Source organism: Schistocerca piceifrons, chromosome 9, assembly GCF_021461385.2.
Source record: "Schistocerca piceifrons isolate TAMUIC-IGC-003096 chromosome 9, iqSchPice1.1, whole genome shotgun sequence".
NCBI lineage: Eukaryota > Metazoa > Arthropoda > Insecta > Orthoptera > Acrididae > Schistocerca > Schistocerca piceifrons.
In genome coordinates, this window is record NC_060146.1 from 112,987,991 (window position 1) to 113,005,367 (window position 17,377).

General features: G+C 41.3%; 1 protein-coding gene across 5 annotated transcripts in view; it reads left to right on the forward strand.

Moving 5' to 3' along the window:
- Positions 1-17,165, forward strand: part of LOC124717258 (zinc finger protein interacting with ribonucleoprotein K-like) — a 239,555-nt gene extending 222,390 nt beyond the window's left edge. For 4 of the 5 annotated variants that reach the window (XM_047244060.1, XM_047244063.1, XM_047244061.1 and 1 more), the window contains one exon: positions 15,673-17,165. In XM_047244060.1, the coding sequence (XP_047100016.1) occupies positions 15,673-16,450 (778 nt within the window). In that variant the 3' untranslated portion in view covers positions 16,451-17,165. The remainder of the gene's footprint in view (positions 1-15,672) is intronic. The other variant, XM_047244065.1, reaches the window with a different exon arrangement.
- The last annotated feature ends 212 nt before the right edge of the window (positions 17,166-17,377 follow it).

The window sequence follows — 17,377 nt, forward strand, 5'->3', positions numbered from 1 at the left end:
CATTATTTACATGATTCACAGCCTGCAGAAATTTGTCGTCAAAATGAATCATATTTCTTTGGTCTGTCTTCCATTTACACTCCTGGAAATTGAAATAAGAACACCGTGAATTCATTGTCCCAGGAAGGGGAAACTTTGTTGACACATTCCTGGGGTCAGATACATCACATGATCACACTGGCAGAACCACAGGCAACAGAGCATGCACAATGTCGGCACTATTACAGTGTATATCCACCTTTCGCAGCAATGCAGGCTGCTATTCTCCCATGGAGACGATCGTAGAGATGCTGGATGTAGTCCTGTGGAACGGCTTGCCGTGCCATTTCCACCTGGCGCCTCAGTTGGACCAGCGTTCGTGCTGGACGTGCAGACCGCGTGAGACGACGCTTCATCCAGTCCCAAACGTGCTCAATGGGGGACAGATCCGAAGATCTTGCTGGCCAGGGTAGTTGACTTACACCTTCTAGAGCACGTTGGTTGGCACGGGATACATGCGGACGTGCATTGTCCTGTTGGAACAGCAAGTTCCCTTGCCGGTCTAGGAATGGTAGAACGATGGGTTCGATGACGGTTTGGATGTACCGTGCACTATTCAGTGTCCCCTCGACGATCACTAGTGGTGTACGGCCAGTGTAGGAGATCACTCCCCACACCATGATGCCGGGTGTTGGCCCTGTGTGCCTTGGTCGTATGCAGTCCTGATTGTGGCGCTCACCTGCACGGCGCCAAACACGCATACGACCATCATTGGCACCAAGGCAGAAGCGACTCTCATCGCTGAAGACGACACGTCTCCATTCGTCCCTCCATTCTCGCCTGTCGCGACACCACTGGAGGCGGGCTGCACGATGTTGGGGCGTGAGCGGAAGACGGCCTAACGGTGTGCGGGACCGTAGCCCAGCTTCATGGAGACGGTTGCGAATGGTCCTCGCCGATACCCCAGGAGCAACAGTGTCCCTAATTTGCTGGGAAGTGGCGGTGCGGTCCCCTACGGCACTGCGTAGGATCCTACGGTCTTGGCGTGCATCCGTGCGTCGCTGCGGTCCGGTCCCAGGTCGACGGGCACGTGCACCTTCCGCCGACCACTGGCGACAACATCGATGTACTGTGGAGACCTCACGCCCCACGTGTTGAGCAGTTCGGCGGTACGTCCACCCGGCCTCCCGCATGCCCACTATACGCCCTCGCTCAAAGTCCGTCAACTGCACATAAGGTTCACGTCCACGCTGTCGCGGCATGCTACCAGTGTTAAAGACTGCGATGGAGCTCCGTATGCCATGGCAAACTGGCTGACACTGACGGCGGCGGTGCACAAATGCTGCGCAGCTAGCGCCATTCGACGGCCAACACCGCGGTTTCTGGTGTGTCCGCTGTGCCGTGCGTGTGATCATTGCTTGTACAGCCCTCTCGCAGTGTCCGGAGCAAGTATGGTGGTTCTGACACACCGGTGTCAATGTGTTCTTTTTTCCATTTCCAGGAGTGTATTTTGTCCATATCACTGTGAATTTCTTCTCCCGCTGTTCCTCCCCTTATTAGCGTTCTTTTGATACCAGTTGCTTACCCCAAACTGGCCCTTCCCTCAATGGGATGACACTCAGTTTCCCTGTCCGTTTCCTGTATTATCTTATATTTGGTTATGCTTTTGTCTGTTATTCCCTTTACATCACCCGCCTCTCTTATCATATTCCCTGTTCCCATTTTGGTCATTCCAGTTATAATTTCTTTGTTTACATTTCCTTGATATTCATTCCTATAGTTTCTATCCTGTCTTCCCATATGAGCAGTATCATTATAACTTTTATTCCAGTCTGCATACTATGGACCCCCCCAAAATTACTCAGATTAAATTTTGCCCTTCCGTTCCTTTAGAATGCTGTGTCAAATTTATAAACATACTTTATAAAAGTGATCATTAGAATCATCTGCTCGTTAAACCAATCCCTGCTGTAATTTCCCAGGCCATCTTCTTTTTAGAGCATCTGAGTTAACTCAGCAACAGGCTTTTATATATGCACTGATCTCTTTAAATGCTCTATCGGCCATTCAAAAATTCATTCTTGATCTTTCCCTATTCTGTTCCTGTCTAAAATTTGTTCAGAAAACTTTGATTCGAAATCACTCTGTAACATATGGAACTGGAGTTGTGACTGGTTCATGAAAATGCCACATCCTCCTAGAATTTTTTAAAATTTTATTTTAGAAGTATAAGTCATTTCAAATGAAAAATTATCATGGCAGAGTTATAAGAAGTCAGCAAGATGTACTTTTCCTTCACCAGGAAACCCTTTAATACAAACATTACCTATATCCCCCTACTCCCACAACTATTAATAAAACTTTTTGCTGCAACACTTTCTACTAATTCTACAAATTTTTCACTTAGATGTAATACATTATTTTTTCGTAAATGTACATTTCACTTAACGACTGTTATATTCATCAGATGTGCTACTGATTACAGAATACTTTCAAAAGTGTGCCTTTTGAAAATTTGCTACTTTTCTTATGAACATTGTTTAGTTTATATAATCTCTGCTTTCAGATTTTTTCGTTCCAGTTTCGTGACATAATCAATGGTTTCAAAACTTTTCTTTTTTCTCTGTCTCCTTTCTCCTTTGACAAAACAATTCTACATTTTCTGTTTTCCATTCTACATCGATATCAGCATTGAGTTGTCAATGTCCTGACTCTGCAGTGTCCTTTAGCTCATTAATCTCATGCCTAATTTCCATTAGCTGATTACTATTGTTTAAATCTGCTTTTAACTTTAACTTAATAAAACTACTTCTGATTTTTGTGAGAAATTTACCAATTTTGACATTTGTGTTATCTTATTAATTTTTCAGCTCACAGTCCTCCGTTTTGAAGTTGTCTGTTTCATCTTGTGAAAGTTTTATTTCACTCGTGATTTCACCTTACTGTCCCCTCTTTAAACTTTGGTTTGACTTTTATATATTATTACTTAACTTATCTTTCATTGCAGTGAACATTTTAAAAAGCTGTTTGAATATATCATTTCCTCCTTAAAACGAAATGCTAGCCATCATGTCCCCATATGATGTCCCACTAAGTTTGGATCAACTCCTGAATCATTTTCTGTTACCAGGCTGTCATCTGCCTCATGTTTTATAATTTTTTATAAGTTAGTTCGTTTCTTTAAAAAAATTCAAATGAAAAATTCATACCAAACACTTCACTACAGTCACAAGTAATTTTATTGAAAAAGTAGTTATCCTTTCAACATTGCAGTTGTGTAAGAGTAGTTTCACTAATCTTTTAAAGATTCATGCCAGGCTGTACACAGTTAGGACTATTCAGCATACCGTTTTCCACCCCAGCTGTCATGTTTTTCACAACTATGTCAGAATCGTTGTCGATAATTATTAAATAATATGTCTGCTGGACAGTACTTGGAACAATCTTTCATTAGAAAATTCAAATTCATACAAACTTTATCCCAGCTCACCTCCACCACATGTAATAATCTACTTATTATGTGAGTAATAACTGATTAAACATTTAAAATTGGTGACTTAAGTGACAAATCTTTTTTGCAGGTGTGGCTGCAAAGTAGTAATTATTAACAAATTGAAAATACAAGAAATCACAGATAGTCATCCAGTTTTTTTATGGTCTCCTTAATGAAGAACAGTGGTGTTTTGCCTGTAGGTCGCTGATCTGAATAAACACTAGTGTGAATGAGTTCTCTAAATAATGTAGATGATACCAGGATTGCAATTAATTTTTTCTGGCGTTTAGTACAGTCTCTTCTTTGCACAGAACAAAATATACATTTAAATACCTACCAGAATACATGAAAAAAGTTCGATTTATAATGAAATGGCCTCTTATCAAATTTTGATGCACATCCAACAACCATGGTTGTCTCTGTAGCTCTGTCTTTTATAATTTATAACAATTACAGTAGTTAAGAACTGATGTTGGATTCATTACATATGGAAGTTACAATTACAAATTACAGTTTTTCTTTTTTCGTGCAGATCATTTCATTAAAGATACACCGACACTCTCATACATTCAGCTTTGTATCATGAAATGTACCTTTGTTTTATGCGAAACAGGGCATTCATAACACATATCAGAGTATAGTTAATTATGTGGCTTATTGAAGTCATAATTTTGTTCCTGATATTTACATAGATTGTTGTGCTGTGGTGTTATTGAATTGTATAGTTCGTTATTTGATATCAGAATTTTAAATAACAGAAAACATGAAAGTAGATGTTTGTTTACAACTTCATTCTGAACCTGGCTGTGTCATCTAAACATACTAATTTCTTTTACAATTGTAGACAATATTATACTTTGAAGTATAATTAGAAAACAAATCATGTAATCTATGTTTCAAAAGTGTGCAAAATCGATTTAGCTACTAGAATGTAGTATAGCACAGTTCATTATATTCAACTTGTCATATTATGCATAAAATTTATGCTTGAGATATTGCAGGTGTGCAATAGATGAAGCAAGTTGGCATATGAAAATATATGTGTGTAGGAAAATAATAGAAAAAAGAATTCTACAATTAACTCTATAAGGCAGTTGTAGTGGCTATGTGGATAACTTGTTTTATTTAGCTCCATGTAGTGCAGCCAAAATGGGAAAATTTGAATTCCTAGTCACTATATTCCTTAATATACGGGTAAAAGTGTGAAATTTGTAGCAAACGAATCAAGATCATAGAAAGAAGTTATAAAATAAATACTTTATAATTCACATATGATCATAAAAAATTAACTTTAAAGAAAAACATTACAGAAATATCTTGAACATACGTTATGTTTTAAATACTTATTTTTTAAGCAAACAATGTTAGTAAACATATGGTAAATAAAAAGCTGTAAGCACAAGAATTGCCATTCTACCTCTGATAAACACCTAACCATCTAACAGAGTGTTTGAAAATTGTTAGAACGAACAATTGTAACAGAAAATTCCTGACAGTACAGGAAAACCATCAGATATGAAGAAACCTTGCAATGAACAAGGAAGATATAAACAGCTATTTAATATAAGTAACAACTCATTAATCATGTTAAACACTAAAATATAATAAACTGAGCAGCAGAACATAAGTAGACTAAAAAGTCACACATATATAACAAGCAGAGGATTATTAAACTACATACAGACAACACAACACATACAAAAAAATGAAAAACACAGAGCAACAGTTGGTAACACAACATACAGTAAGCACACATAACCAAAACACATGAAACTAGAACACAGTACAGTGTGAAAGTAAGGTTTGAACTCGAAATGTGTTCGAAAAACTCCAAAAATCGGACTCCCTGCGAATGCAGACCAACTAAGTACAGGTCCAGGCGGCACACTTGCGCTAATAGGCCAACAAATCGTAAAGTGGTACAATGATTTAACCTTATAAAAATTGTTCTACAAATAGTTGTTACTAACCAAACAACGAGAGAAGAGCAAAAAAATTAAATGTAGTAACAACCCTTTAATAATTATATAATGGGAATATTATACACAAAGACATGTATTACAGACTATTGAGTATACTTGAGAAATGAAAAGAAGCAAAACGTTTATAGCACAATACACAGAGCCTTAAAGTTAGTTGAGTGTATGAACCACATCTCAAAGATAAAGGAGCAACTAAGGAATGATGAAAGACACAGAAAATGACGATAGCACTGCAAGTAGTACAGTCATTTCAGTTTTTGAAAGTCCAGAGACCTACAGAGAAAATTTGCTTTAATATTTCGCTGCTGTACAAGAGTTATAGTTCAGCATATCAACTATACAGAACGTTTGTCAGTCTATAACCTCATCCAGAAACTTTGAACGTGCCATACTTCACACAGGTCTTACCTCAGTGTGTTAGATCCATATTAGTTGAAGTCTCTGAAATAGCTATTATGAACATGGTTGAAGTTACCAGAATGAGATTTTCACTCTGCAGCGGAGTGTGCGCTGATATGATACTTCCTGGCAGATTAAAACTGTGTGCACGACCGAGACTCGAACTCGGGACCTTTGCCTAAGCTCTCCTGCGGACCTTGCAGAACTAGCACTCCTGAAAGAAAGGATACTGCGGAGACATGGCTTAGCCACAGCCTGGGGGATGTTTCCAGAATGAGATTTTCACTCTGCAGCGGAGTGTGCGCTGATATGAAACTTCCTGGCAGATTAAAACTGTGTGCCCGACCGAGACTCGAACTCGGGACCTTTGCCTTTCGTACGCAAGTGCTCTACCATCTGAGCAACCGAAGCACGACTCGCGCCCGGTCCTCACAGCTTTACTTCTGCCAGTACCTCGTCTCCTACCTTCCAAACTTTACAGAAGCTCTCCTGCGGACCTTGCAGAACTAGCACTCCTGAAAGAAAGGATACTGCGAAGACATGGCTTAGCCACAGCCTGGGGGCTGTTTCCAGAATGAGATTCTGTTCACATACATTTGAACAACATTCACACGAGTGATTTATAAACAATCTCCTTTGTAGACTGACTGCATTTCCCCATGGTTTACCAATAAACGGAAGTCAGCCAACAACTTCGCCCACGACTGAACATGTGTGATCATTCCATTTCATATCTCTACAAGGTGTCACACACTGGAATACGTATGAAGTGGCTGATTACAGCTGTGGCAGTCATAGAACACTACGTTTCTTCATTTCGTGAAATGAACTAGCCTATATTTCTGAACGTGTAAAGCAAGTTGCCGATGTTTGCACCAGTGGAAAATCTTATAAACATCTGCCTGAACATTTATACAGCTTGTTTCAGGCAAAACTTCATTGTTGATAAGTTAATTATCTGCAAAAAACTCAAGAGTTACTGTTAATACCGTCTGAAACATCATTACTATGCAATACGAAAAGCGAGGGTCCCAACACACTTCAGGTGGACACACCTGAACAAACTCCTACATCTGTTGATAAATCTCCATCTACCAAAAAATCTTCGAACCAGTCATAAATATCCCTCGAAACCCCTTACACCTGTGCTTTGAAAAATAAGCATAGATGTATGTAGTACTGAATCAAACGCTCTTTGGAAATCTAGAAATATTGCATATACCCAACTGCTTTGATCCAAGGCTTTCAGTATGTCATATGAGAATAGTGCAAGTTGGGTTTCACAAGATCAAAGTTTTCAGAATCCATGCCAGTTGGCATCGAGAACGTCATTCTGTTCGACATACCTCTTTATGTTTGAGCTCAGAATATGTTCTAAGACTACAATAAATCTTTGTCCGGTGTACTGGAAGGTAGTTTTGTAGATTACTTCTACTACCCTTCTTGTAGGCGGTTCGCATCTGTGTTTGCTTCCAGCTGTTGGGAACAGTTTTTCGTTCGAGTGATATACAATAGATTACAGGTAACGGATGGGCTAATTCAGCTTCAAATTCAGTGTAAATCCTATAGGGATTCTATAGATCCCTAGAGCTTTGCTTGGTTTTTAACCATTTCAGCTGTTTCTGAAGGCTATTGACGCTAATACTTACTTCATTCATCTTTCGAATGGTATGATAATAGAATTAAGGCCATTCTTCCGCGTCTTCGTTTGTAAAGAAACCTTTGAAAATAGAGTTAAACATTTGTGCTTTTGGTTGGCTACCCTCAATTTCGGTCACTGTCTCATTTGCGAGCGACTGGCCAGTAACAGCCAGAATTTCTTTTTTATGTGTGAAAGATCATTTGACAATATTCTGCTACGGCAGTCGTTGTGGGCTTCAATCATTGCTCTGTTGACAGCCAAAAGCATTTCATTCAGCATCTCTCTATCTACAGCGCTGTGATTTGTTTCACAGCTGTTACGCAGTAGACTCTGTTTCTTTGACGATTTCTTTAAGAAGACTGTGCCAAAAGTATCAAAGTTCTCATTGGGTACGACTGTACGGTTTTTTTGTCTAGTTTTTAACATATAAATCTTTCTACTTCTTTTAATTACGCTTTGTATTTTGGAAATCATTGTTGCTACAACTGCCTCATGGCCAGTGATATCAAGTTTGTTGTTGGCATCTTCAGAGAGGTCAGTCCTGTTTGTTGCCATAATGTATTTCCGTTGTGAGTAGATTCAGAGTCATCTGTTTTAAGTTCGTTTCAGAGAAGGCATTTAGTAATGTTTCACAAGATGGAATGTCGCGCCTACGCTAACAAAACTGTAACTATCTCAACTGATTTTTGCGTGATTAAAGTCTTCGCTGATTGCTGCATTATTATTGAGGTAACTAACGTTCAACCAAACTGAGGCCTTCTTTAAAGTGTTCGGTTACATAAGAAGATGGGTTCTGGTGGTCGATAAAACAATCCGATTACAATTTTATGTCCTCTTCTGATACTGAGTCTTGCCCAAACAATCTCACATGCAGCTTCATGTTCTATCTCAGTGTACTTGAGCTTCTTGTCTGATGCCCAAATACACCACCTCCATTTCCCATTAGCCTATCCTTTCGATAGACACTTGAATCTTCCCCAAAATCCTTACAGTTATCAAATTCTAGTAGTAACCACCTACCAGTACCTAGTATTATGTGAGCTTTACACCTTTTCAAGATAACTTCAAACTCTGGCACTTTGTTGCGAACGCTTCGCCAGTTAACTATGAGGGAAAGTCAAAAGAAAACAAAGCAGACGGAAAAATTAAGTAAACAGTGCAACATAGCAAAAGTAACTGCCATGACTGTTTATACTTTTAGCCCACGGTTAATGCCTTTACGGAAACATGTTTGCGTTAGCCTATGGAACCATGATTGCATCCAGATGGGCACCTCTTCATTTGAAGCAAATAGACGGTAACAAATGTCTTTTCTCGAAGCTAAAAAAAAAAAAAATGGAAATCGCATGTGGAGAGATTGGGACTGTGTGGAGGAGGATCTGTATGGGCTTCCCAGTGAGACTTGTGCAGCGTTGTCGAAACAACAGGTACGCTAGCACCAGGAATGGAACAGGGGGCTACAGTTAACGCATTGAGCACAGTCGTACGTGAACACTTTGCAAAAATTGAAGCGCACTGTGAAGTCCAAACACCGAGGAATGTGGACGGACGGCAGGATAACGCCCGCCCAAAGATTGTTTCGGTTACACTGTGGATGTTTCGCTGGGAAGCCCTTTTACGGCCTCCATACAGTCCCAGTCTCTCTCTCCATGCGATTTTCTTATTCTTACTGCCGTGGCTTTTTGGATTAAGAGGTGTGCCATTTGGTACAGTAATGGTTCCATATGCAACTGCAAACTTTTTTCCATGAAAGCATTCACTGTCTTGTCTCACTGTGGGATAAATGTATAAACAGTAATGACGAATACTTTTGAGACAATAAACAGTTTACTTACTTTTCCTCCACCTGTCCCTTTTTTCATTGGAATGCCCTCTAGACTAAGATTTCAATACTGTCGCCTGTGGGCGTCACTGCTTTGGACTTGTACAGATATATGCAAGTCTCCTACAGTTGTTGTTATCTGTTCTGCATGGAGAGCTGTCAAATCTATAAGGCCCATGTGTACACCCCACACACAGTCAGCTACCTGGGTAGCAGCACACCTGACCAAGTTAGGTGGGCCAACACTGTGGCACAAGTCCAAAAAAGCGCAGCATAGCTGGTCACAGAAGCTTCAAAGCCTCTGGTTCTTTCCTTGCCCTTGTCTCAGATCCAAGCGACCACGGTCAATTCTGGGGAAAATACAGCAAATTGTGAGCTTCGTTTAAACTCCATGCACAGGGCTGGTCTTGTCAGTCTTCTTTGCCAGTCACTGGAATGATCCAAGTATGTGCTTGGAGCTCAGACGACAGGTACGATTGTTACAAAGTGAACAACAATCTGTAGATGTTTCTAGGTCTACAAACATAGTTTGCAGGGCATAGTTTATGGCGGAGGGTACCTAGTACCGCTCTAGTCACTTTCTTTCATGTCCCATTCGCAAATGCAGACCTGAATGCCTACTGGACTAGGATCGTCAGCGTGTTGAATGGCTTTCAGTGGCGTCAAAAAACTCTATCCAGAGACTCGAGGATGATGGATGACATAGCATCTGGAAAAGAGAGTAGCAGTACAAAATGGAGCTGCTGACCTCCGTTTTCAAATGTTCATTTGCAAAGGAAATTCTGTAAGTGCTGACTCGGTGTGATTTCCGCGTTACTGCAAAAATGAATGATCTAGGTATTAATGTCTAATGTGTTTAGAAATAATTTAAATTGCTAAAATTAAATAAGGTCCCAGGAGCTTATGAAATTGTTGTCAGAGTTAGATTCTATTTGAAGTTTAATAGTAGGAACAATGGTAGCTGTTTTATCCATCGAAGATCAAGTTTACGAGGACATTGAACTTGTATTTATGTTACTATTTAGTAACAATAAAAATGATGTAATTCATATATGCAGTCATTTGCAACTTACAAGCCTAGTATGACAAGAACTGGACAGGTAGAAGGCTAGGGCCTTATACTAGGAACCATCGCGGTATTTGCCTGAAATAATTTACAGAAACCATGGAAAACCTAAATCAGATGGCTCGATGAATACCAGAGACTCCACCCTCCCGAATACAAAGCTAGTCTGCTTAAAACCGTGATGCCTCACTCGGTTTAGCCCTAGTGTACAATACTGCTTTACAAAGAAGCTATTTAATAATGTAAATGGCTAGTGCTACATTGTTCATTCATTTTTCTCTTCCAGTCACTGCACACATTACACATTGTTTCATAATGTGGCACTGCACACACTATCACATGGCTCAATTCAATGGTGAAGATGCCTGGCTTCCATTCTCTGTATTGCAGCTTCCCATTCGCTAACCTGAAGCGGTCAGCATCCTGCTATAACGAGTGAGATTTTGTGCTCACAGAGAGAATAAGGTATTTTACCTTGTAGATCTTTGGATGTAAGTTTTTCCGGGCAAGAAAGAAAAATAGCTTGGTAATGGCCAAGGGCCGAAATTAGCTAAGTCTGAATTAGCAAATAAAATGACCACTTTGAAGTAAAACAACAACCTACATATGACATTATTCAAGAAATGTACAGCAGCTGTAGACCTGTATATACAAAAGATAATCAGTTTCCTCATAATAGGCAAACAGTTGTGGACCCGATATGAAACTTCCTGACAGATTAAAACAGAGCTTCTGTTAAGTTTGGAAGGTAGGAGATGAGGTACTGGCGGAAGTAAAGCTGTGAGGACGGGGCGTGAGTCGTGCTTGGGTAGCTCAGTCGGTAGAGCACTTGCCCGCGAAAGGCAAAGGTCCCGAGTTCGAGTCTCGGTCCGGCACACAGTTTTAATCTGCCAGGAAGTTTCATATCAGCGCACACTCCGCTGCAGAGTGAAAATCTCATTCCAGTTGTGGACCCATGTGTAAATGTTGGATACGATGCCTTCACCAGGTCTCCATGTATCCCGTGTTCAGAAAGTAAGTAAAAGAGCGACGTTAATACACTCCTGGAAATGGAAAAAAGAACACATTGACACCGGTGTGTCAGACCCACCATACTTGCTCCGGACACTGCGAGAGGGCTGTACAAGCAATGATCACACGCACGGCACAGCGGACACACCAGGAACCGCGGTGTTGGCGTCGAATGGCGCTAGCTGCGCAGCATTTGTGCACCGCCGCCGTCAGTGTCAGCCAGTTTGCCGTGGCATACGGAGCTCCATCGCAGTCTTTAACACTGGTAGCATGCCGCGACAGCGTGGACGTGAACCGTATGTGCAGTTGACGGACTTTGAGCGAGGGCGTATAGTGGGCATGCAGGAGGCCGGGTGGACGTACCGCCGAATTGCTCAACACGTGGGGCGTGAGGTCTCCACAGTACATCGATGTTGTCGCCAGTGGTCGGCGGAAGGTGCACGTGCCCGTCGACCTGGGACCAGACCGCAGCGACGCACGGATGCACGCCAAGACCGTAGGATCCTACGCAGTGCCGTAGGGAACCGCACCGCCACTTCCCAGCAAATTAGGGACACTGTTGTTCCTGGGGTATCGGCGAGGACCATTCGCAACCGTCTCCATGAAGCTGGGCTACGGTCCCGCACACCGTTAGGCCGTCTTCCGCTCACGCCCCAACATCGTGCAGCCCGCCTCCAGTGGTGTCGCGACAGGCGTGAATGGAGGGACGAATGGAGACGTGTCGTCTTCAGCGATGAGAGTCGCTTCTGCCTTGGTGCCAATGATGGTCGTATGCGTGTTTGGCGCCGTGCAGGTGAGCGCCACAATCAGGACTGCATACGACCGAGGCACACAGGGCCAACACCCGGCACCATGGTGTGGGAAGCAATCTCCTACACTGGCCGTACACCACTGGTGATCGTCGAGGGGACACTGAATAGTGCACGGTACATCCAAACCGTCATCGAACCCATCGTTCTACCATTCCTAGACCGGCAAGCGAACTTGCTGTTCCAACAGGACAATGCACGTCCGCATGTATCCCGTGCCACCCAACGTGCTCTAGAAGGTGTAAGTCAACTACCCTGGCCAGCAAGATCTCCGGATCTGTCCCCCATTGAGCATGTTTGGGACTGGATGAAGCGTCGTCTCACGCGGTCTGCACGTCCAGCACGAACGCTGGTCCAACTGAGGCGCCAGGTGGAAATGGCATGGCAAGCCGTTCCACAGGACTACACCCAGCATCTCTACGATCGTCTCCATGGGAGAATAGCAGCCTGCATTGCTGCGAAAGGTGGATATACACTGTACTAGTGCCGACATTGTGCATGCTCTGTTGCCTGTGTCTATGTGCCTGTGGTTCTGTCAGTGTGATGCATCTGACCCCAGGAATGTGTCAATAAAGTTTCCCCTTCCTGGGACAATGAATTCACGGTGTTCTTATTTCAATTTCCAGGAGTGTATTTAATAAACGATTAAATGTAAGGCAGACATATTTACGTCTATCAGGAAGATAAGTCTGCTTGCCTCAGTAGTCGAACTCAACTTTGTGAGACCATCCTTGGCTGTGAGAGAAACATCATTTCTCTGAAGAGTGTCTAATAAGTTAGTTTCACTGTTTTATAAAAATATTACACCCATTGTTTTGAAATAATTTTATTGACATTCTACGATGCTTATGTTACCTTTCTACATAGTCGCCATATTTTTTCAAGCATTTTTGGTAACACGACAAGTTTTTCCAAACCATTGTTATACCAGATGAGGTGCAGTGCTCGGAACCAGCTGTTCGCTGTTCACTGCTGATCTGATTCATCATCAGTGTTAAAGGGCTTACCTCCAAGATGGTCTCTGAGTCGGGGCAACCCGTGAAAATCACTTGCGGCAAGATCTGGTTAATATGAAGTATGCAGGAACATTTCAAAGTTGAATCTGCCGACCCCTGCCAAGGAAATTCGAGCTGTATGCGGCAGAGAATTGTCTTAATGGAAGGGAATTTTGTGAATCAAAATTCCTGGACGTTTTGTTTTGATGCCAGCTTGCAGATTCCTCAAGACACTGCAGTACCTCTCTGCATCGTTTGTAGTACGCCACTGACAGTCTCAAAAGATAATTGCCAGATTTTTCCCTGCAGAATGTGTTACCTTTGCCCGATGCTCATACACCCTTCTTAATAATCATAGATTAACCTCTGGTGGATATCGACAGCGGATATTTGTTTTCCTGCGAAAACAACGAATGACAGAGCACAGCATAAAAGCGGAAACACTTTACACTACTAACTCCATACTAATTGGCAGCAACTTGTAAGATACTACGGTATTCTTAGTAAGATAGTGTGTGTTTTGTCAACAGTCATTAGTTGAACTCTGGAACTCTGCCAGCCCTCACAGGTGATGTGAAAAGTTTATTTTGCAGAATAATGAAATAGGGAAACATACTCATTGGATGACCCCCCGTACATCTACATATGTCCCTACAAACCAGTGTTTAGTGCATGGCAGAGGGTAATTAGCGTGGCAGTGATTTTCCGGTTCCAGTTTTTCTAACATTGTGGTGTTGTACTGCAAACCTACAGTTAAAATTATAGAGTCGGCTTATTATTAAAACTAAAAGTATTTTGAATGAGTGAGATCTCTAGGAGATCAATAACTGCAGTCTCAAGATATCAACTCAATAGACGCAAATTCTTGTACATCCTTTCATACGTTAGCGAGTGTTCAATTGATATTAGCAGTAAGGCTCCTTCAGTCAATAAAGGGGTAACTTTTTTTCATTAGTCGTGTGTCCACCCTTCGTCAGCGAGGGAACTGGTTGATGTGTGCCATTTAATGTGAGTACCAGAAGAAACTCCTAGACTTGCAGTATTTGAGTGCTGTATGTGAACAAAAGTTGCCACAGAGAGTAAGCAATCATTACAAGCCTGAATACAGTAGCAATAAAGAAAATAGAAAGATACTGTTACAATTATCAGCACAGCTGAAGAAAATGTTCCAACAGGCTGTACGGTATACGTGCATCTCACATGTTGGAACCACAGATTAGGTCATGAAAAGCAAAGTACTATCTGACAGTCCCGAAGTGGATATTAAAGCGTTAAGGTTGTGTCTTATCGTTCTTAGCTGATAATTTGTATAGTATTAATAATCATTTGGTGGTGATTAGTTTATGAGACATGTCCAATGAGACGACAAAAATGAATGAATAAATATATTAATCCAACAACATTACGAAAAGTCTAGATTTTACAATACACTGTTCTTTGTTAATCTGAGGGCTGTTTTACGTTTCGGTTCACTTTTCAAGAGGAATAATTGTACAAAATTTTTATCGTATTCTATTTTCGCACTTTTTCTGTCCTCCCATCACCATTTAAATAATTTGGTCCAAACACCTGCAAGATTTACATAGGTTGTTAGAACAACATCTCTTCCATTGTTCATCATCACATATTTGGTAGGAATTATCCTGGTAAGTTTGAATTCTTTATACCTCTAGCGTTATTAAGATTTATGGATATTGAAATGAACAGGGTCATAAATTTTCTCCAGAGTTCCTCCAGGCCACAGAAAGCTGTATGGGATAGTACTAGTCCGTATGAACAAAGAAAGGAGTAGCTTGAAGGATTAAAGGTAAAGGATAAAATGTTTAACATTTTTATTCACAACTGCTCTACGAGCGAGTGGGCATTGTTGATAGTGATCTAACTAAAGTCGCTCATTCGTTTTTGAGACTGATCACTTCTGGGAGGTATGGTTGCTATGAAAATAGTTTAGACTTGCCGCATCACATGACTGAGCTAAGACAAAAGGAATACCTGCACTTAAGCGTCAATTACAATTCGATTGCCCCTCTCAGTTAATTTCTTACATCTGTTCGAGAATTTATTGATGTTTGTGTTGCCTTGATGTTTCATTTTGCAGTAATCCCACTGTCAGCGAGTTTTCCTTCATTTAACTACTTTACAAAGTTTTGCATTCTAAAGTAATGTCTCAAATGAACTCAACTCTCTCTCTCTCTCTCTCTCTCTCTCTCTCTCTCTCTCTCTCTCTCCCTCCCTCCCTCCCTCCCTCCCTCCCTCCCTCCCTCCCTCTCCCTCTCTTCCTCTCTCTCTCCTTTGCCACTTGAAGAGGGCCTAAAATTATATTAACTGAAAGCCGTGTGCCCCTACTTTATAAAATAGCTTGTTGGAACTTTTGAGACATTTGTCAACCTAGTATTTGTTAATATAATTTTTCACATTGATACGTGCACTCTTATGTGAACAGTTTCTGACAAAGTTTCCTTTGCTTTCTTCAGTGCTATTCCTGTTGGTGTGGAGGACGACAAGACTGACAGTGATGGCAGAAGTTTGACTGCCTGCATTCCGCCGGCTTCAGGAACAGACAACAGGATACAGTGTACCAACAGTCAGGAAGCATTCAATGGGAATAAAATTGGTATAAGACATTTGGGGCACAGATGTTGCATCTGCAAAACAACGTTTGCACAATTGCAGGAACTGAAGGAGCACACACACTTGAACCGATGTGAGCTTCAGCATTCGTGCAGCGTGTGTCACAAGATATTCACAAACAGTACTGATTTGAAGGGGCACTTCAGAGTGCACACTGGTGCACACCAATACAGCTGTGGCGTTTGCAACAAGACATTTGCACAACGTTGTACCCTGAAGCAGCATTCGCGGTTGCACACTGGCGAACGCCCATACAACTGTAAGTTTTGCAGCAAGACATTCATACGAAATACAGGTCTGAAGCAGCATTTGCGGGTGCACACTGGCGAACGGCCCTACAACTGTGGCGTTTGCAACAAGACATTCACACAAAGTTATACACTGACGCAGCATTTACGGTTGCACACTGGCGAGCGTCCCTACAGCTGTAGGGTCTGCAAAAAGACATTCACACGAAGTAGTACACTGAAAGAGCATTCGCTGTTGCACACACTGGCGAACATACCTACAGATGTGGCGTCATTCATCTCCAAAAATAGTCTGAAGAAGCATTCGCGGCTGCACACTGGTCGTACATCTGAGGTGTTGGTAACAAGACATTTGGACGAAGTGGGGAACTGAAGCAGCCCATCTGCACTTTACCAGTATCCTTCGCAATTTTCTGTTCCCTCTTCTAGCGGTGTGCTGCAGTGCTTTGGCACATGGTTTTCATTACATGATAGAATTGCAGATTTGTGTATGCAACGACTGAAAACAATAATTACCTGACTTTGGGTTTTTCCATTTTCTTTCTTTTTGCTCTGGTGGAAAAATTTGCTGTCAGATTATCTGACATTTGACCATCATTTCCATCAAAAATCGCAGTAGCATTTATTGGGTGCAAGATGACATTATCATTGCAATTAATTTGTTACTGAAATTGTGCATGATGTTAAAAAATAAGAGCGATGGTGGCATTTTGTAGAAATCTTGTGCTTTTTATTTTAGGTGATAAGGTATTGAGTATTAAAAAAAGTTAGGAATCTGTGCTACTGCACATTTTGCTGAAAAAGATTTCATTGTTTATCAGTATGATTGATTCCCCTTTAATTTCCACAGTGATAAACTACTGGTGCATATTTGTTTTGACTGTTCTGTAATATTAAACATTACATGCATTTTATACTCATACAGGCTAATATCTTAGTAAGATATAAACAAAGGAGTCACTATGTGTACACATGCATACATGCACAAATGCGCTTACTCATATGTGAGTGTGTGTGTCAGTGTGTGAGCGCTCAAAGATTACCATTAAAACTCATTTCTGTTAACATCACCATCTATTACTATGTAACATTACTAATGGTTCTGCTAAGTCAAGTATAAAATACCATGATACAAACTAAAATATACTAATACCTTCTGTATTTTTCCATATCTTAATTATGTGGTGCAGTTTATTTTCTGTTTGAAACAGTTCTCTTGCTCCTGTAGTGGTATAAACAAGGAATCTCAGATAATGAGGAAAATACCTCTAAAAATTCCTCGCCTTCAATAAGGCGCCAG